Source organism: Myiozetetes cayanensis, unplaced genomic scaffold, assembly GCF_022539395.1.
Source record: "Myiozetetes cayanensis isolate MyiCay16 unplaced genomic scaffold, myiCay2020 scf9, whole genome shotgun sequence".
NCBI lineage: Eukaryota > Metazoa > Chordata > Aves > Passeriformes > Tyrannidae > Myiozetetes > Myiozetetes cayanensis.
In genome coordinates, this window is record NW_026088185.1 from 9,394,103 (window position 1) to 9,419,046 (window position 24,944).

Consider the following 24,944-nt stretch of genomic DNA (forward strand, 5'->3'; position numbering starts at 1 on the left):
GATTCTGGCTGGTTTTCAACAAACAGAAGCTCTAAGGAAACGACATCTTTCAAGCCACTAGAGTGTGCTCCTACAGAGGCTAATGAAGAAAAGAGTTCCATCTTTGATGTTATTTAGAACAGCAACTTACTTTTTTTTTTTTTAAACAATAATTTGTAAAACACAGAGTGGTGTTGTTTCTTACCTGATAGGGTAAAGCTGACTAACTTCCTAGAGTGCTGGGCTCCAGAAGCACCTTCATCCGTGCCTTCTACTCCCATCTTAAGAGGAGAAAAAAAAAAGAAAGAAGTTTTTGTCTACTTTGTACATGCTTGAGGATGATAAGGCAGTTTTAGGTAGCATGCCAGGGAAGGATCTGACAAACTACTGCCTATTACCACAGACAGGCTTAGCTGCAGCATTTGTTTATAGCAAAATATCTATTATTTATGCCACATAGTGTTAATCCACCAGTAGGTCAAATCTTCCAAACAGGACACGTACAGGCTAATACACATGCAGATAATGTTAATCAGAAAAAAACTGCACTTTTTTACAAGTTTCCTTTCTGTAAAATAAGAAAAACAGTGTGGATTTTCAATACATACCAAAGCACTGAGTTGGCCAGTGACAGCATATGGAACTTTTGTCACTTTCCACAAATAGATAATTTAGTGTGCAACAAAAAAAGCAAAGAGATCAAAGAGAGACTAACAAAAGCCTTCAGATCTATGAACAAAAGCTCCTTTTAAAGAGAAAAGCGCATCAGATATCTAAATATAAACATGGTCTTAAAGCTTATGCTTCCCAGATTTTTAGGTTTGGTTTCTACAGAAATCCCTCTCTAGGTAAAGCACCACTTCAGAATAAAAAGTTCCTCATGTATTAATGTCTATCTTTTTCAACTAGCAGAAGAATTTGTCTTTCAAGACAGAGGAGATGTGCATTCAGCTGAATAATCTCTCATGGAGACATCAATGGAGCTATCTTTAAAGACAAATGGTTCCCCAGGCAGGCACTGCACTCATTCCCAGGCAGAAGAGGTGACACAGAAAAAGTTTCAGCCAAACACAGCACTGGGGATTAATACCAGCGATAGAACAGAGTCATCTGATCCACTGAATGATTAAATAAAATAAGCTGAATAAAAATTCACACACCTATGTGCGTAGATGAAGTATGCAAGGCAGCCCTGAGCAGCTGAACAGTGGTTTGAAGTTACCAGATGGATAAATGATTCTGGAGCTGTGGAAGCCGCAGGGAAGCCACTGTGCATTAACCCAGTGCGTAATCATTTCTCTTTATATTGCTTTAAGCTATTAATATTATTAGCTTTCAAATTCTTCCCACTATGATCAGCAAGCACATTGGAATTTCACAGGAATTAGAAAATGTGCGGATTTCTCCCGTTGAAAAAGTCAAATACTTCACATGTAACAAGCAGTCAAAGTGATGAAGAAACCACAGTGACGTTGATGCCTGACATCCCCACAGACGTCAGTGCTATTGTGAGGGAACACACCATGCCAGCAAGTGCTGCCACTCACCAACCAGTCCATCCCCTTTCCTCACTGCTGGCTTCACACCATGCACTCCTCATTCCCAGGGCAAGATGTGTCTCGCCAGAGTGCTCAAAACTATCCCTTTCCCACCCAGCATGACATTATTCTGCCAGTGATTTTATATGGATGCATAAGCAGTGACAGGTGGCAGTAAAATGATGAAGGCATCAAAAGCAATGGGTTAATTCCAGCTGGATCAGTGTCCCCTCATCTACAGACAGATACCCTGGAAGCAGCAAGGGGTGCATCCCACTGTGACAGTGATGCTGTCCAGGTAAGGCCAGAGGAATTCCATGTACTCCAGTTTATTCTTTTGGGCTTATTTTAGCACACACTGTTTTCTTGCTAAAATCATTACCCATGAACAAAAAAGGTCTTCCTCATTCTATCCCTCTTTCTCTTTTTAAACCTCTTTTCCAAGCTACATCTTGGGCTCCATATAATTTACATTACTAATCACGACTTCACTTTAGAGAAAATAGGATTTGTCTACACTTCAGCTATAATAAAATGAACGGTAACAGTGTTCCCTAGCACTTCCATAGTTTCCCTATATAACCTTTTCCTATTTCATTACAATCTGAACAGCAATTTCAATTTTTCTGCACCAAGTAAAAAAATTTCATCCCAGCATACATGCTCAGAATTTTGCACACAAAGGCTACCTCATCTGGTGTAACACAGTGTTTCTGAACTCTCAATCTGGCCTTTTATCTTTCCTGGTTCAATAGAATGTTAGCTGCTTATCCAGTAATGTGATGGACTGAAATGCCTGGTGTGATGCACCATCAGTATGAGAAAATCCAGAAACGTATCTCCCACTGAATCATGTAAAGCAAAAACACAGAATGATCCAATTAAGGAGGTAATTTATTGCAGTTTGAAAAATGGGAGAGGGAAGGCCATGACTCTCTTACCACTTCCCCAAACAGCATTTCTGTAACAACAGAAACAACCAGTAACAGGAGAAACCAGTATTGTCTACGGTGCAGTGCTTAAGCTCAACACCAGAACCACAAAAATGATGTGAGGTATTAAGAGTCAACAATAGGTACAGTTATGTATAACTAACCCAGTATGCCATTTTTAGGAAGTATCATCTGACCTGTCCTAAAACATTCTCATCAGGGAAACTAACAGCTCACTCTTACTGGAAGTCTGTACTGTTAATGCAAACAAAAACATTTATGTTAAGTTACATCTTCTAGCAGGTGTGTAAATTTTGTACAATTCCCAGGGTCCTGAGTTACCTTTCAAAGGAAAGAAATTTAAAAAGACTCTGCAAGACATATCTTCACGTAGCTACCAAGTAAATAAATGCATATTCAGGTGACAGAAGTTCAGATGTCCTTTTGTTCAATGAACTTCAAAACTACTGGTGGCTAGTATGGTAAGATCAAAAGAATACACAAGTTCAAATGGTTTCTCCATTCAGTATAATCACTCTGCTTCTCAGTAATGACCTAGAGCAGCATGCAATCCATTTTAAGGGTTGAGATGCACTTTTTCCCTTGTTCACAATAAGACTCCCTTACTGTCTTTAGTTTATAAATTGATATTAAAGACAGTAGCTGTTAAGCTCATTCACTATAGCACATTTTCTTCTGTAAAATATCAAGGGTTCATTGCCTGCTGTGAAACTGTATTATTCATAGTCAAATCTGAAAAAGATCTGACAATTAAATGATGCTATCACCTACATTTGTAATGCTAAGAGAAAAAACACTCACATTTGGTATATTGAGATATAAAGTCTAGTATAGCACATACAGTATCATAGAGCCATAGCATGAAACTATATATAATATACAATGCTGAAAAAGCATGAGTTCAGAATAAAAGTTATTCAGTCTGAATAACTTGTTCTCTACTGCACTTTCAAGACTGCAGTTGTCAGGACACCATCCCGACAGCTGTGACCTTAAATATTTGGCAGATAATATCAGTGAATCAACTGCACTATAACACTTCATGTCACCTGAAGAGATAACCTGTTAGATAAATTACTTCCATCATAAGCACTGTGATACAAGTCTGGAAGGCTCTTCTTACACTACTTATTTAAACAACTTAAGAAACTCCTCTAAAACTTTTAGTGTTTCAGAAGAACAAGTCTCATAATGAAAGCACAGTAAGAGAATACTTCTTGATAATCAGGGAATTACTAAATTTCAGTAGTATATGAACACTCAAAATATTCAGTTATTTTTACAAGAGAGGGTTTTGTCCAGTTTCATTTACACTAACTCAGCAACAGTTTCATTATTAATATTAACAAATAAGAATAAATGGAGACTTCGGATAAGGATCCAGTTCCAGTTATATAATCAGTGTGAAAAATTTCTGCTATGGTGTTAAATTACAGTAAACTGTAAGCATCAAAACTGAAAGCCTGTAAAATCAAATTCTCAGCATAAAAGAGTTCAGTTGAGCTCACTGACATTTTACTGTTATTTTACCATGAGCAATACAAAACCATGAGAAGCATTTCCCACCTTTTGTAAATTTTGTGAAAATTTTTTTAAAAATTTCTGTCAATGGTAAAACTAGGATGCTTACATTGATAGGTTTGTTTGACAGTTAACACTATCATCTTATACAAATATAATAAGCAAATAGGCTAAACTTACCATCACAGCAGGGTTTTTCACAGTGATACATGGAGTAGTAGCTCGGAGGGCTCCACTAACACCATGGTAGTATTTAAAACAGATCTTTATTTCGGCTGAAAATAAAACAAAAGCCACATTAAACACTTCATGACCGATCCCAGGCAAAAGAGCAACAACAAAAGGATCCATCATTCAGCGATCCATCTTCAGATGGATCTTCAACAGGAAATCAAAAATAAAGCAGCTGGTTACCTCCTCTTTGTGTGTTGGGTCCTTCTGTTACTTAACAAACAAAAGTGTAACTTAGTTAATTCTTCACCTTGCTATTTCTGCTACTATATCAATATCATCAGCCTTGGATAAGGACTACCAAGACATTTGCCACTAGGATGGTTTTGAAGGACTTTGGAAGAACGTGACGCATATCTGAAGGAAGCTGGAAGCACTTTACGTATTGGAACACAGGAAGGGTAAACCTTGTACCATGTTTCTGGCCCCACTGAATGAAATTTTGTTTGCTAAACTGCATTTACAGCACACAAAAGAGTATTATGTTTAACTGAAGCCTGACCTCCCCTGTTGTTTCTCTGCATTCTTCCAGACAAGCACAACAGCTATAATTACGGCTGCCCTTGATCCTGTGGGATTTTCCCTATCTGGAACAATGTCTGTTTTCCTTCTCCACTGGGATAACTCTTCTGTGTGAGGCTCATGAGGGTTTACCTCTGGGTACAGAAATGGCCACAGGCAGACAGCAATGGCCACAGGCAGGCAGGAATTACAGCAGCCAGCTCAGACAGACCAGAGGATGTGCGTGAAAGTCTTGGCAGTTCAATTCCTCTGCTTGGTTTAACAATATGTTGGTAGTCCTGAAGCACAAAACTGCAATATTTTGTATAAGGTTTTGAGACACATATGGCATGATTCCTTTAGGCTTGAGGCATTTCATCACTGCAAGATAAAATACTACTTATCCCTGCTCAGAATGATCAGAAACCCACCTTGCAAGCCTGCTCAGCCAAAAGGGTTATTTATTTTTAAATTTGCTGCAGTTACAGATCAACATTTATTTACTATCTTCCTCCCAGAACAAAGAGGAGACACCTCAGAACAACCCTTCAAAGGAGGCTGACAGTGCCTCCAGGGAATCAGAAGGTGGAGGAGCTGCTGATCCCACTTCCTCCTCCTCACAGATGAGTTCACACACACAGACAAAACATGTTCTATTTACCACAGGCTTTACAGCAAAATTCAAAATGCAGACAGGACTTCTGATCACCTGTAAAGGTTTATCAGACCTAAAAGTTATGGGTCAGGACCTGTAGTTTCTTTCTAAACTGAGCAATTCTGTTGATCTACCAACAATGCTTATATACAGACTGATACACAAGAATTTCCAGCTCACATAAAACTGAAGTTTCAGCACTTGCAAAATTTGACAGGATTTATACCAAGTATTGGACTCCCCACAATGTAAAATGCACATATTAAGTAACCAGAACTCAAGTCTGGAGTACCTCTTATTCACACTGAGAACATATTGTGACTATATGAAAGCAGAGTAAGACAATAAACTATTCCACCAAGACTTCCAATTTGCAGCTACATTGCTTACTTTCATTGCAATGTAAGGTTTATTTTTCAGAGAGTTACTGGAGCTGCCGTTTATCCAGTCTGTTGCCACTAACTATCTTCCTTCAATTCATCACTTCTGAACAGAACCTAGCAATGGACAGGTTATCAGCTGCTGGTTCTGTCCACAGACAGTCCATAGTGTGAGGGTGGACAGATATTCTCACTACACTGACAGGTACATTCATCTAAAGGCTGAAATGCAATGTTACGAGTTTTGCATCCTTGTATTTCTTTCTCTCAATGACTTCTGCAAGCACACAATACTTTTCAATAGCTGTATATGGCTGGTGATAGAAGAAAATGTTTCAGTCAAGAAACTGATTTGACAATCCCTTTCAGATAGGTAAAATTAAAAACCAAACAAACACAAACAAAGAAAACAAACCAACAAACAAAACCAATCAAACTTCAGGACTAACTGATAGAAATATTTAGAAAGGGCAGAGCACTTAAAAACACAAAATGGAGACTTTTTCTCCCACTTCCCAACAGAAGCAGCACTTCAGATTTATTTTTGGCTTTATAAAGCACTACAAGAGGAACAGCAAATCTGCTGTTCGCATTGTGTCAATGGAGTCAACACAGGAGAAGCTGGGCTTGAAATTAAGCACAAAATTGAAAAATAAGCTGCTCACCACATGCATGCAGATGTTGTCAAAGTGAACATGGGTTTTTTGAAGACTGGATTTTATACACAGCAACAATACAAACCCTTCATAGGATAAGAGGCAGCTAAGTGATTCTTTTTCATGGCTATTAAAGCTAGAAACTGCAGTTAATGTTAACAGAAGAAGAAATCTCAGAGGAACCCTGTCAGTTCAAAGCAGCTGAGGATCTAGCTTTTTGACATGTCTTGTAATGTGTTATCAGAACAAAAAGTTGATTAGGAGCAGCTTTTCTTGATGATTGATGGATTCCTGAGCTCCAGATATATTGAAAATAGGTATCTTGATACTGTTCTTGATAGTTATACATAGTAAGCTGAGATGTGTTCTAAGGTCCCATAAATATACAGACCTCTTCAGAAACAGTAAGCTAAATTACCTGCAAACAGAACTTCAATGTTTTGGGAGTTGAGTTCAATGCCACATTAATACACAGGCTTCCTCTGAACTGTCCCATACTATCAATGCATGTTAGCATGCATATCACTGACAAGAGTTTTTCCCAGTTTCTTTCATTTCTCCTCCGATCTTGCTTTCGTGTGTTTCCTTCAGGAGAAAACTGGCACTTCTCTTTTTTTACCCACTACTTCTTCCTCAACAGGTTAATTAGATTGCTTTGTATGTGACCCTTAATGAAAAAGTTAATAGTAAACCCAGCAAAGGAGAGACATCTGTAGCTGACCACAGGACCATTTGCTGTATCATTAAATAAAATATGACATTTCAGAACACAAAAATATTTTCATTTGGGTGGGTGGTGATGTGGAAATTATTCTTGATACTACACATGCCCTGTTGTAACTGACATTCCTCCAGACATCATACAGACCACAATAAATTCCTTCTTCATTTAAAAATAAGCCAAAAATGAAATTGAGGAATCTATAATTCTTTTAAAATTATCACATGGCCATATAAAAAGTGATATGTTCAGTAATCACAACACTCTGTATAACCATAATCGCCTTCTTTTACAGCTAATAGCTGTTACCATCTTATAACCATAGTTTATAACTCAGGTCTATTACATAAAAATGTTGGAATCAGTAAAGGTTTCTAGGACTCCAACACTGACATTTGAATTTCAAAAGAACTTCTGCATGAAATTACAGCACTGTTCCCTCTATGGACCATATACTCTCGCCTCTTCAATACTAAAGAGACCAGCTTACACTAAATAATAGCTTGCTTTTAAAATACCACTAATTCCCCAGAGTTCCTCACTTTAACTGCTTTTTTACTGCCTTTAATACCCTACCTTTGCCCATCAAAATAATGCTTTGTGAAACAAAGATACTAAGAATACATAAACGCATGAACATAATCCTAGAAGAATGCATTCTTTCCAGAAGACTGATAATGCAGGAGAGCAAATGTGTTTGCTGTAAGAACAGTTTGCTCCAACAGACAGATCCTACTCAAATGAAACGCCTATACTGGAGGTGGAATCACACTCCACTGAGAAAGGATGGGCAGAGGCAACTCCAAAAGACAAGTCAAGTCCTAGTTGGGTTACAACAGTGCTCCCAGTCAACTGTATGGAACCTGCACAGCAGCCAATACTTACTGGACACCTCAGTTGCCCAGATGCCCAGAACCTACTTGGGCTGAACCTGTGGCTCTCTGTGGATAGAAATATATCTCCTCCAACTTTCAACGAGGAAAAAGCTGACAGCACATGAACTCACCAGAAAAATAGGAGAGCATGTTCTGCAAAACTTACTTAAGAAAACTTTGTCGCTAGAACAAATTGAGTCGCTCACATTCAGGCTTTACAAAGCTATAAAGGGAGATGTAATCCACGGAAAAGGGACAGTGTTAAATCCTGTTTGTCTCCCATCTGAAATCAAACACCTCACAGACAGCTGCAGGAATGCTGAAGTGCTCTGCACGTCCTGCCAGTTGAATTTCTTTTCCTTAGCGTGACAGTTCAGGGTACCCTACGTTTTTGTTTGGACATTTAGTATTCTCTTCTCTGCATCATTTTAAGCATGTACATTTTCAATTTCTTCCTACTGAGCAGTAGCAAACACATCAGCAGAGTGCAAGGGCCAAAGCTGGCTGCCTCCAGGTACTTGCCATCTCTCTCAGCAGGTGTATCACAGAATTTGTTTTACAAAGGGAACGATAAGAAAACCACCTAGAAAGTGACTTGAGCTGACTTAAAGAAAGCTTTTTAGATAAACTAGGATCAATAACGGAAAATGCTTATGTCCCAATGGTCTCTCCATCTAAACTGCTTCAAAGGAAACTACTTGGACAAACGGGAAGTAACAGAGTTTACCTATCCCTGCCAGCACCGCTCACTTTGCCATCACTGCGAGATGTCCTATTTACAGCCATGAGCACTGACTACTCTGCTCTAGTTTGGCAAAGCATTTAACTATAATCTAACCTTTAAAAAAACCACTGGGGGTATTATGTGCTTAAGGAAGTCAACAAGGCTTGCCACAAATGCAAAAAATAAAAGACTTGATCCCGTTTCAGTTGTGATACTCAAAAATAGCTGTTAAGAGACAACAGATAAAAACAGCAGAAGAATAATAGAAGTATTTCTAACTCAGTGAATATGTTTATAAATAGAGTAGGGACAATAACCCTGAGTCCCCAGATAGAACATTGAAAGGGCACTGGTTGCAGGGCACTACACAGCTGAATGTTCCAGGCACGGAACAATTCCATGTGAGAAAACCATGACCTTTACAGAATTTAATTTAAATGGTAAAAAACAAAGATTGGATAAAAGCAATGAATTACATTTATAGAACATTCATTAATATTGACCAGTTTGGTCACAACAATTAAAAAAACCTAAATTCTGTTCATACCTCTAATAACAACTCTTTGCTACAGCAGCCCTTGAAAGCTAAAAGCATATAAAGTTCAATTATTTAATTGATATTTTTTCCCTTTGATATCTATCAGCTTTTTACAAAAAAGAGAGCTGTGAGTCTACTCTGGTAGCTACAAAGTATTGCAATTTCAGTCCTCATACACTATTTCTGCAAGTTATAATTTCATGGAAATAGGGACTGAATACTCCTCATAAAACCTCATTTGTAACATTCCAGTGCAAAGCAAACACACATATTACCACATTTTCTGAATATATCTCATGGTCTACTCATGCTTTTACTCATAGGAGATGAACAGATTAAGAGCAGCCCTGCCAAGAAGGGCTTGGGGGTGCAGGTGGATGAGAGGCTGGACATGACCTGGCCCTGTGCTCTGGCAGCCCAGAAAGCCAACCTGGGCGGCATCAAAAGCAGCGTGGTCAGCAGGGCAAGGGAGGGGATTCTGCCCCTCTACTCCACTGTGGTGAGATCCCACCTGGAGTGCCACATCCAGCTCTGGGGTCCCCTGCACAGGAAGGACATGGACCTGATGGAGCAGGTCCAGAGGAGGCCAGAGGAGGCCACCAAGGTGATCAGAGGGATGGAGCACCTCTCCTACGAACACAGGTTGAGAGAGTTGGGTTTGTTCAGCCTGGAAAAGACAAGGCTCCGAGGAGAACTCATTGCAGCCCTTCAGTACTTGAAGGGAGCTTATTGAAAAGATGGGGACAAACTTTTTAGCAGGGCCTGTTGTGATAGGATAAAGGGCAACGGTTTTAAACAAAAAGAAGGTAGATTTAGACTACATATAAGGAAGAAACTTTATATAGTGAGAGTAGTGAAACACTGGCACCTTCACCAGAGGGGTGATAGGTGCCCCATCCCTGGAAACATTCAAGGTCAGGTTGGATGGGGCTCTGAGCAACCTGATGCAGTTGAAGACGTTCCTGCTCATTGCAGTGGGATTGGACTGGAGTCCTTTAAGGGTCCCTTTCAACCCAAACTATTCTCTGATTCTATGCCACACACATGAGATTTTAAGTACAAAACACACAGCATCTGTGCAGTCACTGCATCCAAGTATCACAGTGTGGCACCAGAAGTAATTTAACCACAAACATCCCAGGGGTGATTTGGAAATGATTGATGTGACAAGACTGGCAGTCTCTGGATAAATCCCAACAGCTGCTACTATGGATTACTGCTCAAGACATAAAGCTATAGCACTGGTAAAGTAAATACATGCAAATCAATATATTTCTATTCTACTCACAGTAATGACTATGACATCAAGGGTTATAAATAACAACAAAGACAGAGAAAGTAGGTGAAGGTGTTTCTTGTGGATACTGTAATTAACACTATAACTTATAAATCCAAGGCCAATACAGTCTCAAAGCAGGCCCTTGGCCCAAGCCCATATTAATAAACCAGGCAAGAGCGTGGCAGAGACTCAAGTGTGAGCACACAACCAACCATAGATACTGCTGAGTGGTGGCCCCTGACACAGGGCAAGGGGTGGCTGCATGGCTGCAAGTCACAATGTCGCTTGCTCACAGCTGCAGAAAATAGCCCCTGGCCTGTTTTACCTACTAGAACAGGTGCAGCTTTTAACTTCTGGGCACAACATGTATGGAAATGCATAAGCAACAGTTACCTGTTGTGTGGCAGTGACTGTACTGCGTTAAATCTCCCTCCCATGGCATCTCAACACAACCTGTCCTTGCTCATATTGCAGAACACTGACTTAGGAACTGCAGATTATGAATGAGCAGTAGCTGTTATCAACTAGTTTTAAATAAAACTCAAGCTTCCTTTCCTATGCTTTTTTTTTCTATCACCAGCCTTCTTATGGATCATTTCATTTTATCTTTCTGCTAGCTCTCTTCTCCATAAGGAATACCATCACCATCATCTCTGTCTCCACTACAATGTCCCAAGGGAGCTTCTGACATCCCCAGGAAGGGGGACCTGAATGGCCTGATGCCATGCTAAATACCAGATGATCATACTAAATGCAAAAGCTTTAAACTGTGTTGCACTTCCACACTATTGCCACCTGTTCAGAATAATTGAACCTTGAACCTCTGTCTTTTTACAGGAGAAGGATGAAAACTCTAGAGCTGTGTTTAGCAATCCTTCTGTAGTTTACAGGGCAAAAACTTGAGGGAGCCATCTAGTGAGTCATTGTTTTCTTTGCCTCACATTTTAGCAAGCCTCAGAGCAGGATGTTTGAAAGCCACCTCTACTGTGTAAGGAAAGAGCATATAAGGCACATTTATTCTCAAATTCACCTTCCTGAATCTCTAAAATGACTGAGTTCCCTTTCATGCCTACATAGCACTTCTCCTTCCCCAGGGAGAAGAGGAGCACCTGCAGTTCAGAGCCACTCACTTTGTCTCGAGGTGACAGCTTAAGGACACCAGCTGTTTGCGATGGTGAACTGGACTTGGTATTTTGCAAGTGTTCTCCTTCTCCTCTGAATAATCTCCCCCCCTCCCTTTCCTCAGCCACTCCCCTCAGAGGCTGCTTATTTTTCTGGAATACATTAAGTTCATTTCTCATTACTCCACTGTTGATTCCTTTGATTTTCCCTTCTCAGGGTAGATCCTACAGAATTTTTGTGTTGATTTTTGTCTAAAGCAAGTAGAGTGTCCTTTGATCATCCCTGTTTTGCTAATTTTGGATGCTTTGAGGGGAATTAATGTCTGTTTTTAGTATGAAGATGAGACTTTACCCCACCCTTCTTTCTGCAGGTTGTTTGATCTGAATAGAGCAGATCTCAAACTATGCCATTACCTGTTACTTTCTTGAAAAAAAACCAGAAGATGCTGAATCCACAGGGAGGGGTTTTAGGAGGAATAAATTAAATGACCTTAACATTGAGTTACAGTACTGAGGACACACGGTAACACAATATTCAGAAAAATGCCTATTCAAGGCCTACCTTTAAACATAAGCAAAAATTTGACAGACCTTGGTGAAACTATAAATAAATTTACAACTACGCTGATGGAAAAACAGCTTCCCAAATTAAGGCATAAGATGTTTTTCTTAAAAGATACGAATCTTTTTGCAGAAGGCATTTGCAGAAGGAATCTTAGGCCTAACCCAGCTGACTCCCACTGATTAACATTAATGCAATTAAAATGGAAATGCTCCTTCTGCATGAGATTTGTTTGCATATGGCTTGTTAGCGATGCTATAATCCTCTGCATTTCGCCCTCCAGAGATGTTACTGGTAAAAAGATAAGTAATGTCCCTAAGCTCTGACACTGCTAGAGAAAAACCACGTCCAAAGTCTTTGGGATAAGTGCACGCTGTGCACGCTGACTGAGCACAACTCATCATCCAACATTAATAACTTAAATTCCCATTCTTGCCAAAGAGATGCGACAACTTTAGGCCAATTTCGACTGTAAATCCTAAAGGATTATTGTAGTTACTTAGCAGCTGTTTAGCATAATTCTGTTAACAAGCATCATCAGTCCTTATTGCCAGAGCTGGTTCAATGCTTCTGGGGCTTGCAGCACACATTCTTCATCTCTCCTTGTGTAGGGGTAGGGCAGGGAACCTGCAATCACTGTAGTGTATAGGTGGTGGCAATTAAGTACAGTCCATGCTCCAAACATTAAACAGCTCCAAGCCAGAAAACCCTGTAGGGACAGGAATCCACCTCTGCCTTGGTTCCATACTCAGCTTTCCATCAGCCTCCTGGAACTTCTCCATACCTCAGAGAGTGAGCAATAGGTAGAGAATGGGTCAACAGCGATGTCACCAAATTCAAGAGCGACACTTGCAAGTGTCTGCTCCAGGGGTGGAGCAATCCCAGGCATCACCACAGCTCTGAACAGACTGGCAAAGCTGCAGCCCTGCTGAAAAGGAACTGGGCTCAGGATGGCTACCAAGTTAATATGAGCCAGCACATGCTCTCACCACAAATAAAACAAACCACCTCACAGGATACATTAAAAGGTGTGTGACCAGCGGAGAAACAGAAGTTACTGTCCCCCTCTACTTGGTACTGGTGAGGAACACTGTGTCTAGTTTTGGGTCCCTTGGTTCAGGAGCACAGAGCAAATGAAGAGTGGACAGCAAAGGGCTACAAAGATGACTGGGATGGAGAAAATGTGACCTGTGAGAAGAGGCTAAAGGAGCTGCCATTGTTTAGTTTGGTGAAGACTAGGTTGAGGCAAAGCAAATGTTACTACCTCATGTCTTTCCAGTTCTATCAGAGATTTTAAAAGGGACAATAGCCCAAATTTAAGCTATAGCCATTCATATTGGATGCCAGAGAAATCTTTTTAGCTGGGACAATACTGCAGCACTGGAAAAGATTACCTACAGAAACTGCAAAATCTCTGTCCTTGAGGGTTTTCAGTAATGTGCTTCATAAACCACACTTGACCAGGCAGGTCAAGTGTTGGCCCCAGTTTGAGAGCAGAAGGTTGGATGCAACCAATATTACTATGCTGTGATTAGTCTCCAGATGAGTTTAGATCGATCCATTTACCCATTTTGTCCATGCCTCTTACTGGAGCTGCTGCTTCAAAAATTCAGGGACATTGCTAATGGTCTGCTGCATGTCATTACTGTGAGGAATAAATATGACAAACCCCATGACCTGTATCTGACATATTCTGCCTCTCAGGAAAGATATTTCTAAACAAGAAATCTACAGTTTTAGAGCTCTTTCCCAAACTTGGAAAATAATGGCAGATTAAAGCAGAAATACCTAATTCTCAATAATCTGGCACATATTTACCGGGAATGTTAGCCTCTGCTTTTGTTTCTCCCTCTTGCTATGACAGTAGCATAACATGCAGTGCTATACTGAGTGACAAATTATACCTGCACCACAACAGAAGAAAGAGGCCAACAGGGGAGCTAAGTTTGTCTCTGTGGCTGGCACAGGCTGGGCAGTGACAGTGTCTGCAGAGCATGGTGAGAACCCTGACAGCACAGCTCTTCCCACCCCCAGCCTGGTGCAGTAACAGTGTGGCTGTACCTGAACTGCACAGCCACCTGCTGTGTCTGCCTGAGCTGGGATTTAGTGATCTCAGGAATAAAAAAGAAAAAAGGGAAAAACCAAAATAGCAGCTGCCTGTAATTGCACCAGAGTTGCTTCACCACCTGTAAGCTACAAGAAAAAGGGTTGCAGAGCAGACACAGTCACAAATCTGTGGAGCCCTCTAGTTTAAAAAGTGGAATCAGAAACTCAGATAAGTGTTTCAGTGCAATTTTTGGCCCCTCACTAGAAATACAAGTGTCACTGGTGACATATTTATCTTCCATACTATGTGCAATAGCAACATATGCTCACAAACATTCCTTTTTACAGTTCTCAGCTGCTGCATAATTGCTTGTCTCTTGTCCATTGTATGGCAGCAGAACTGCTCCCTAGAGAAGATAACCATGATCAAAGAACATCTATCCTGCACTCCTTCTATCAGCTGATTGTGAGGTGCAGTCAGTTGCAAAGTGCAAAGTCATTTGCAGCTGATTTTAAGTCCAAACTATTAGTCCTTGAAGCATTAGTTTGGTTTACTCACATGAACTGAAAATGTTGTTCGAGAGTCTCATCCCAATACATAATGGAGCAACACATAACGCATAACCAGCTTAAAGATATGAACATCCTTGAAGTCAAACTGCCCCTACTGGCAACAGTACTGATGGATTATATGTACAAGAAAGATGAGGCAATGAATTTTACTAACAGACATTTTAATCTGCTTTAATATACCACTGTCTTTGGCAGAGGACAGTTAATTATTATTTTCTTGATCATTATCTTCAGTTCAATCAGTTTTTCCTGTAATGAACTCCTGAAATGGAATTAAATTTTATCCTACTAAAGTGGTTTTCTTTATTATAAAGTGCGTTGTGTAACACATAGAGTACTTGGCAATATTCAGTGATGAGTTCTAGAAATAGGAAGCTTTAATAATTATTTTTAGTACGGAGTATACAACACCTCTTGAAATACATGTATTGCTGTTATATCAGTCAATTAGAATAAAAATTTCTGCCAAGACCTACAGTTAGCAGCACTGCAGCATACAGTGAAGAGTGGGAGTATTTTTATTTTTTTTTTAACTTGTGCAGGAAGATTTGTTACTGTGAGGCTAAACAGGTGGTTAGAGCAACTCACAGCTCTTTTGGGACTGATTGCCACTTTGATGCTTGGCACATCAGAGTTTCCAGCAAGCTCTGATACAACATCCTAGGATTTGAATCTCGGTTTCTTTAGGGGATCATATACTTCAAATGGTAAGATAGCTTTGTTTCATCAAAAAGGAAAAAACAACAAAAAAAAATAGCACAGAAGAGAGTAGCTTAGCTTCCTATAAATCCTAGCTGTCTAAGGGAGTGGCAAAGCTCTCTGATTTGAAGCTTGGTTACTGATAGTCCTTACAGAGTCCAACTGAAGACTTTTTATTTTAGCCATACAGAGGACTCTCAGTATTTCCAAACTGCCCAGTGGATTTCCCAGCGCAACAAATCTTCAGCTGAGAAATTCTGATGCAACTGAACAGGAGGTTGGCACTTCCTAGTGACACATCTACCCTTCATACCACCAAACATTAGCAAGCACTACTACATTATTACCTTTTCCTCCACATGAGTTTACCATTAATATTTGTCCAGTGGAAACTTGAAGCTATCTTGGGAAGAGACTTCAGCTTTCACTCTGTATATACTATCTGACACTGCACAAGGCCATTTCTTCCTCCCTTAAACTGCAACATACTCAGAACACCCCTAGAGTACAATGTAATCTAAGATCAACTCCATGTTTATAATGTTGAGAAAAGAAAACATGGGAAAATGCTGCTCCTCAGGGCAACACAATCAACTCCCTTAGTTTATCAGAGGGACTGATGAAATGGATATCAAATGCCATGCTGTTGACTTGCCTTGACACAAAGGCACTTTTTCCTTGGGATACACACTGGATAAATAGGTACTCACATTCCATGAAGTAGGGGCCAGGTTCAATTCGCCATACGATTTGTCCTTTCTGCGTGCCAGTCACTCCCCGATTCTTGGAATCCCAGAAATTGGCTGGAGAGTTCTCATCTGAAAAAGGGAAGGAAAAAAAATAACTTCAGCAGGTAGTATTTATAATAGCAGCTTTCTTGGTTCTCTGTTTCAAGAGGTCCAGACACAAAAAATTACTTTTACTAAATAAATAAATCAAACTAACTGGCAAAAGATAAATGGCTTCTCTTTTACAGTTGCTAGATCAATTTATGCAGAGGGAGCAGACAGACACACAGCCAAAGTAAATATATGGTTTCCTGTAAGAGGTGACCTGCCAAGGCACAGTATTAAATTCCCAAACTTCCCTAACCCAACAGAGAGGCTGTTTGGAGTGTACAGCTGATAGAAACTTCATCACAGAGTTACCACACTGTTTTATACACCAGTCCTGCTCTGTGATGTTAAAATCCAGCATTCATTCCCTAGCTAGGAAGCGTGGAATTGTAACTAGAGTTAACAAGTGAGAGGCCCAAAGTGCAGAACTGTCACTTGGTAAGCCAGAGCTAGAAATGAGAGGTTCAGCAAAATACATTCAAAAGAGAACAGAAAAACAAACGGTATCTGCAGAGCAGCTTAGCAACATCAGTATTTTCCCCTCTGAAATCAAGATTTTTGTCCTAACAGTAGCAAACATGGGCCTTAGGACCTTTTTTATTTACCGGTCTGTATTCAGACAGACACCCAGAAAGCTGTATGAATGAAAGAAAATCAGAGTGAGAAGCTGCTTGAAGAGGCACAAAGGTTAGTTACAATGACACAGAAAAAGCTGACATAAATCCAGCTAAATTCTTTTGTACAGGAAGTTCTTCGGAACGTTCATTGTAACGTTATACCAATGCATTTTGGCAGCTATTTCTTAACAAGACAATTTTACCTGTGACCTCAAATGCAACATCCTAATTTTTTCCAGTGGTACTGGACGTTCTTTACTCAAAAAAATATAAATTCCTGTTTTGTTGTATACATTTGAATGCATTCTGCAATTTTAAAATTCTTCACTAATAACCGAGCCTACTGTGGCTTTGTGCATGAAGCTCCTCCCCATTCAAGCACATTCCTTTACCCTTTGGTAGGAACTCCCACATAAGATTACAGAACTGTCACCTACATTTCAGAAATCCATATGCTATTTATGGAGGAATAACAAACAATGCAGCTTTCTTACTTGCATCTTAAAAATATAAACTTACACTTAAAGCTTCTCTTCTCCCTTTTCATTCTGACTGCTCATCTCAGTGTGTACACGGTGACTCCACTGAATCAGGGTTACTGCAATCTGTACATCACATCCCACCAAGCTGACACTCAGAGCATTACCAGACATATGCTGGGCTTCTGTGGTTGCTCAACAGTAACTTACACACTCTGCCCAAAACCTCAAAGAGCTCTGCAGAGTCAAGAAGTGGCCATGGAAAGCTACTGACATTTTTATGCCTCCAGGCATGGGTGACTTTGAGAATTTTTAGAAAGCTGTGGTCTGAACACCTCAACATCATGACAGGCCAGAACAGTTTCATAATTAACTCAATGACAACAAGAAGGGACAGGAGTGCTCTCTTAACACCTGTGATTCTCAAGCTTGTAATAGCCCCAGGCTTAACTTTTCGTGTGGAATCAACGTGATGGCACATAAACTGCATACACCATTAAGTCAGGCACACAGGCAGTAAAATCTTAAACCATGCATATTTATTCTTCGTTGCTTTTGGAGTAAACAAAGCTGTATCTTCCCCATGGTTTTGGGTTTTTCTCAAAGCTATATAAAGAGGAATGCTGAACATACAGCCGGTAAACCATGCCACAGGCCTTAAAAAAAAAACCTCTATGTGGTTTGCAATGACACTTTAACCAAAACAATACAGTGTTGACGAATTTATTTTCTTTTTTCCATTTTTTAATGTGCCTTCCTAACCCAAGGCCCTATTATCTTCCAGACAGAACTCTGTCAAACCATGAGATATACATTTTAACTGCCAGCAACACTACACTAGTGCCTGTTTTGGTCCACCATACAAACTTGGTTATCCAAAACATCTCTACCAAAGGCAAGCAGATTCTTTAAAAATTCCAGTTATCTGAAACACAGAGTTTTAAACTATTCAGCATTAGCACTTCATGTATGTAAATGAAGATGTACTGATGATAATAAACACCTCACCTAACATGCTCTAGTCCTGAATTTCTCTATTTAATCAATTAGAGAACAATCTGTTCATAATTCTAAGAAGAAGGGCAGATGTGAGGTATATTATAACCATAAAAATGAATATTTCTTATTCTTATCTTGTTCAAGAAATGAAGGAACTCTGAAGCAATGAAATATGCCTTTAACAGGGAGATTTCCAACAATAAGGCACAAGCAGTTATTCTTTGGTTTTTTTAGTCAGACACTAAGTAAAGTCAACGGTAATGTTTACAGGGACATTAGTGAGCTTCAGAAAAGGTCCTCCATGAACTGAGTCTTGAATTCTGAGCTGGTAGTACCAAGAATGCAGAACACTTTCTTTTGCCTTATTTAATAAAATAATTTTATGGAAGTGCCTGGATTCTCAGCCCTTACATTAAGAAACAGATTCCTTTGCAGCAATAAAGACTAAATCATTGATACACTGCCCACAGGCACACTGCCACTGCAACAGAAGGTGGTGGAGACAGAGGGATGGAAAATGCTGACAGACCACTGCCTGTCAGCAATCAACTCAAATTACAGAATTTATTTTGGTCAGCTTTGATTTTCTTCTGAAACAGATGGGGTTTTTTTCTACTTCTGTGACGTTATTTACGTAGGGGAAAAATAACATTACTATGTTAAACTATGGGAAAAACAAACTGCAAACCTCAGTTCTATGGGTTTTGAAAAGAGAAACTGAACAGGAAAAAAAATGCATAGCATGAAAACATTAAAGTACACAATACTGGTAAAAATACTGATAAAAAAAAGAGAAGTCTTTGAGAGCACAAAAAGCAGTATCAGAATTATCACTGCCTCATTTCTCCACTTCACCAAAACATATGTATGTATGTATGTATACACACACACACACAGTATATATACATTCCATAGGGAACTTCAGTTCTACGCAGTTCTATTCCCTTTTTAGCACATTAATCATTGCTGTTTGTGAAACTGGCAGTTGTTCCAGAATCTGGGCCAAAGAGTAGATATAAATATCCCTTCCCAGAACATAAAATATGCAACAAAATACTGTCCTACTGCATCAGTATCTTGTCCAGTGAGTCTACGCTTCTGAAAGAAATTAAACAATGCAAGATATCCTTCACTAATTCTTGGGCATAAAATATTACAGAACATAACTTCTGAGAGCTGCAACCCCTGTACAAGTCAGTGCATTTGAGACAATGTCCTACAATGAAAAGCGGGTAACAATAAATGTATCAGTGTGCAGAACTTAAGGAGTAGCGCTCTTTGAAATCACTGCGAAGCAAACACAGTCTGAGTAATAATGTTTTCTTTATTTAACTGCTAAGCAATCAGCCAAACCTGGCATTAAGAGCTGTACTCATTTTTTTCCCCCATTTTCAGGTTTCACCATCCCTACAAAACCCTTGAAGTTAAGTTAGACACCGACAGCGCCTGCAATACCCACAGCTTGAGCCTTCCATGTCAACACTGTGGTTCTCCACTTGCATCCACAGCCCTGACACAACAGTGAATCCAGCTACAGGATGCAACTCCCTCTGGCATGTGTCAGTTCCATGCAGCTATGTTACGTGAAAGGGAATAAAGTAGTACTGGATAAATGAATGAACGGTGCAGTGGAAGAAGAAGGTGTAGTTTTCATAGAAATAGTTTTTAACAGTAAAATTATACCCATAAAAAGAGCAAGAGCCATAAGAAGCTCCAGTGTGCCCATGCCTTCCCTGTAGCGGTAGCCCAGAACTGGGCACAGCACACAGATGTGTCTCACCAGTGCTGAGTGGAGGGGAAGGACCACCTCCCTCAGCCTGCTGGCTCAGGCTCTTCCTAATCGCAGCCCAGAATGCCAGTGGGTGACCAGGGCACACTGTTGGCTCCTGTTCGACTTCTTGTCCTCCAGGGCCTCCGGGTCTCTTTCTGCAAAGATGATTTCTAGATGGCCAGCCCTCAGCCCATCCCAGTGTCAGGGGTTATTTCTGTTTGCCCATTTCTGCAGCCTTGTGCTGAATGGCAGCACAACCTTCTGTTCCATCAACTGCTGCTCCCGGTTGTGCATGAGGAGGTTACAGGAGCACTGAAAGCCATGCTAAGCCAGTATCTGACATCAGGGGTCAGGAGGCCTCTGAGGAGATCACATTTTGTTCATTGTGTCCTATATCTTTCACTATTTCTGTCTTAGGAAAAAGGATAAACTACCGGAAATCAATCACCTCTCAGAGTCATTTTGCACAGTTTAAAGCAACAAATAAATAAGATACAGTCTTTTATAAGACAGATAAAGAGGAATGCCACAGATTAATTATCTGAAACAAGCTTTACAGTCCCAGTGCACAGACTAGTCATATGCAAACTATCACTCTTCTTCTGGTCCCAGTTTCTGTGGTCAGTAGTGTTAGGTTATATAATAAAAGGCTTGCTTCTATGAATACAAATGATTTTTACACTTCAAAAGAACAAAGCATTACAGAAGTCACGAATTCCTGGTGTGGAAACATCACTTGCTTACTGCATAGGATAAAATTTAGAAGCTCCCTATAGCAATCTAAGAGGTTCTAACTTTTGCATGCTAAACTCTCTCTTTTCTGCAACACATTTTTCAAGATGTTCATTTGCAGAGCTCAGAGAGAAAGTGATGTTAACAGATTTTGATTGTCAGTGAATGGCTTTAATTATACACAACTTTACAATTTTCATCTTTCACTACCATATATGGGTTTTCTAACTCACAGCTCTTGAAAAATCCATGCAGTTTAGCTCAGGAAAGATCAATCACGTTGGTAACATCATTGTGTCCCTGCGTAATTCTGTTATCCTTATTTGGGACTTACATGCCAACCTCCATTTTTTCATCCCTTTCAGGAAAACGCTTTGCACAAAATCTTTTGAGGTGTTTGTACTGTTTAGTCTTAATTTAAAAATTTAAATTAAGTTCGGATTGTCAAAACGCTGGCTTCTTTAGCATTTTAGTTTAATTTCAATAAGTTCTTGAGCACTGAAGACGATGCAAGAAACACAACCAGTTATTAAGGAGGGGGAGGTTGTACTCAGCCCGGGGAAGCTTTCAAAGCATCAGTCTAATGTTATTTCTCTTGTCAGGTGTTCTCTTACAGTGTGTATCAGCGGAGCTGGAAGGTTGGTAGACAGCAAGGCTACGTCTAGTTCCATCCCCAACTGACATTCATGGATTTGCCATGAGTTCCTCTCATAAACATGATATCAAGGATGGTCATCCTCCACCTATTTTACTCCGCCATTTCACTTAGTCTTTAAAAGTAACAGGTTTTTGGTTAATCTGCATCAGAGGATATTTCTGAACTTAATTTTGAGCCAACCATCAGGAAATCTCCAGGATGGCATTTTTGATGTAAAACAAGAAATTTAAGTGCATTTTACTGCATTGCTTCCAAAACCTCAATCCCAATGCCAGTAATGGCACTCTGCTGTTTGGTGTGAGCACAGACTTCTAAGCAGTAAAACAGACTGTCACCAAAATGTAAGACTAGCAAGAACATTCCAAAGAATACTTACTGTGGATTTTGAGCAACCAACTGAGAACGTTTGTAATACCAACTTTTGTGCAACATTTTCACTTTCGTAACCTCTGATAATTTTAATTCTAGAAATACTAAAAATAAAAATCTATGGGTAATCAATTAAGAGAGCACAGTGTTAACCGAAATAATGAACTAAATAATTTCTTCCTTATACCCAAAATGTGCTTGAAATCAATTGAAAACTAAATCAGGACACATTTTAAGGAGAAGACAAATTTTATCACCTGAGGCCTCACTCCGTTTCTAGAAAGCCAGTAAATAAATAAACAAGTTCAAGACAGGGTTTCCAATGCAAGCAATTACTATAATAAATCACATTATGTCAACCCCTTTAAAATACTCTACGTATCAGTTAGTACCATACAAACAGATATCAGCCCACTACGCCAAAGCTTATGTTCTGTGATTTTCAGAATTCCCCACCTCAGTCTGTAAACAGTTCCCAGGTTATCTGTTGCCAGAATATTTCTCATGAAAGATAGCACCAGTCTAGGCAGTACACTGCTGAAATTAAAGATCAACACTCAGCTGTACCTTCTAGCCTTACCTGGCCGTTCCAAAGGATGCCTGTGGATCTTAAACTGCATTCCTCCATCAGAGCCCAATTAACAAACTGAAGAATAAAAAACAATAACGTTTTACAGGATGGATACTGAAAAAAGCATCCTTGTTCCCAATCAAAAACGGTATCTTCTACAGAAGTTGCCTTCTGCAGCCAGCCTGTGCAGCTCAAGTTTGGAGGCTTTAGCTCTGTATTAGCACTGTTGCATAATCTCAGTTCCACGAGGCACGTCTGTCCTCTCCCTTCCTCTTGTCATTTGAAGGAAAGGGTTTCAGAAGGATGTTCTCAAACTCTGCAGTAGTTTCTAGCGGTTACAAACCATCGTCTGCCTCTTCTCCTTTAATCATGGGTTTATCTACGTTCAAACAGCCCGTGCTAAAACATATAAGGTATTACGTCCTTCAAGCTCAGCTATTTGCAGCCACTCCCCTCCGAAGGGTACAGGATGCCGAAGCCCCATCCTCCCTCCACTTCCTTCCTTGCCTTGTCCATGGGAGGATTCCTAAGCACGGCCACAGCCCCGCAGCATGGGGCGGGCTGATGTAAACAGGAGGATGGTTAAATCCTAGAAATGACGGCAAGGCAGCCACAGCAACGAGCACAGCAGGAGCTCACTGGAAGTGCTGGCTTTTGTTTACACAGGATTTCGCTCTCCCGCATGACTTCCCCACAAATCCAGTTATTTCAGAGAAGACGAGACTGCTCCATGACGTTTGGCTGGGACAGAGCTGCCTTTAACCCAGGGTAACTCTGCACAGGGCACTCCTGAGCAGGAGGGTGAGCAGGTGGCAGAAAGCTTCTGTTACTACCTCTCCTCTTTCAGGTTGGTAAATGCCACCTCAGCACAGGGGCTTGGACAAGACTCGGTTCTGCCAGATGCTCTGACTGCTCACAGGTCTCCTGGCAGATGTGGCAGCTGACCTACAACTACCCTAACTTTCAGCAAGAACCCAAACCATACCGAAGCAGCCCCAGTACTGCATGAACAAAAGGGGTACTTAAAGGGGTCTCTGGTCCACGGTCTGTAGATCGAGCCTTTTGCAGCACGCCTTTCATGAAATTGCACGCTTGAACAGCACTAGGTTCAAGCTCTCAAAGGAAATCTTGGTTTTCCAGCAATACTCAGATTACAAAAAAAACCAAAACCCAAAAACCCACCAAACAAACAAACAAACAAAACAAAACCAATACAAAAAACAAACCACCAACAAAAACCACCAGGGGTGGAGTGAAAAGCCTCCACCTCTTCCAGAAGTATCTGTTCTTACTTGGCTTGAAGATTTTCCAAAGAGATATTAAGACGTACTCTTTGCTAATGAAGAACTGAAAGCTACTGTATTGCTTTACATTTTCATGAGAACCTCTAGAATTGTATTTTTAAAGGACAGAGGGGGAAATAACACCAGAACTGGACTAATGTAAGAGAAAATTAACACACTGTTGTGCACTCAATGGCTGGAAACTGTTCTCCCTTGAATGCCAACAGAGCAACCCCAAAAAGAGTTGGTAACAAAATTCTTGAACAGTCTTAAAAGCTGCCTAAGCAGCTACTGATACGCTATCACAGTTGTCTTTACTCTTCATAACATGGAAAACTTGGAAGGTAATGACAATATAAGACACAGATCTTCAGCTGAGAAAATCAAGAGCAGAAAAGAGGCAAAGAATGGTACAACAGATGCTCTTACAGCCTCACATAGGAGAAAAGCAGCTGTTGTGACTCTTCCCGAAGGTAACTGTGCACTGCCAGAGAGTGCAGGGCAACATGGAACTCCAAACTGAACACAAATCTTGGCCTTCTGGTTACACAGTCCTGCTATATTAGCAGTGAAGGATCATCATCAACCAAATTAAGTGTTCACATACCTTCACTTACTGCCCCTGAGCTGTGGGCAAGAAGCACCTCATGTGCCCCCCATGACCCACTATATACCACAAATATATTGCTCACTTCTATTGCACTCCATCACTTTACACAGCAAGAGCAATTTCTAATTTTTCTACCTGTGACTGATAGGATGGTCAGGAATAAAACTAACTTCTCTAGCACTTCTCTCCTACTTCAGCTGCAGAAGTAGAGCATAAAAGCCATACCATACCCCCATCCAAATCCTAAACCATGAAACCTTTCTGCTACTGAATTTTAATTTAACAGAGAGGGAAAGTTCTTGCTCCCATTTATATACACACCTTTTATTTTAACATTAGCCATAAGATAGACTATTTCTTTTTTTTTCTTTTTTCTTTTTTTTTTTTCAAAAATTATACTACTACATCTTGTTTCCTTCTCTATGTACAATAACAGTTCAAGATGGGGATCAGGGCATCTCCATGTG

At 40.2% G+C, this 24,944-nt stretch overlaps 1 protein-coding gene across 1 annotated transcript in view; it reads right to left on the reverse strand.

Annotated features, from left to right (window-relative positions):
* The window catches only part of HECW2 (HECT, C2 and WW domain containing E3 ubiquitin protein ligase 2), a 160,025-nt gene that overhangs the window by 65,185 nt on the left and 69,896 nt on the right, over positions 1-24,944 (reverse strand). The window contains exons 3-5 of the mRNA XM_050339770.1: positions 16,263-16,370; positions 4,172-4,266; positions 185-260 (exon numbers count right to left, since the gene is read on the reverse strand). Of these exons, the coding sequence (XP_050195727.1) occupies positions 185-260; positions 4,172-4,266; positions 16,263-16,370 (279 nt within the window). The remainder of the gene's footprint in view (positions 1-184; positions 261-4,171; positions 4,267-16,262; positions 16,371-24,944) is intronic.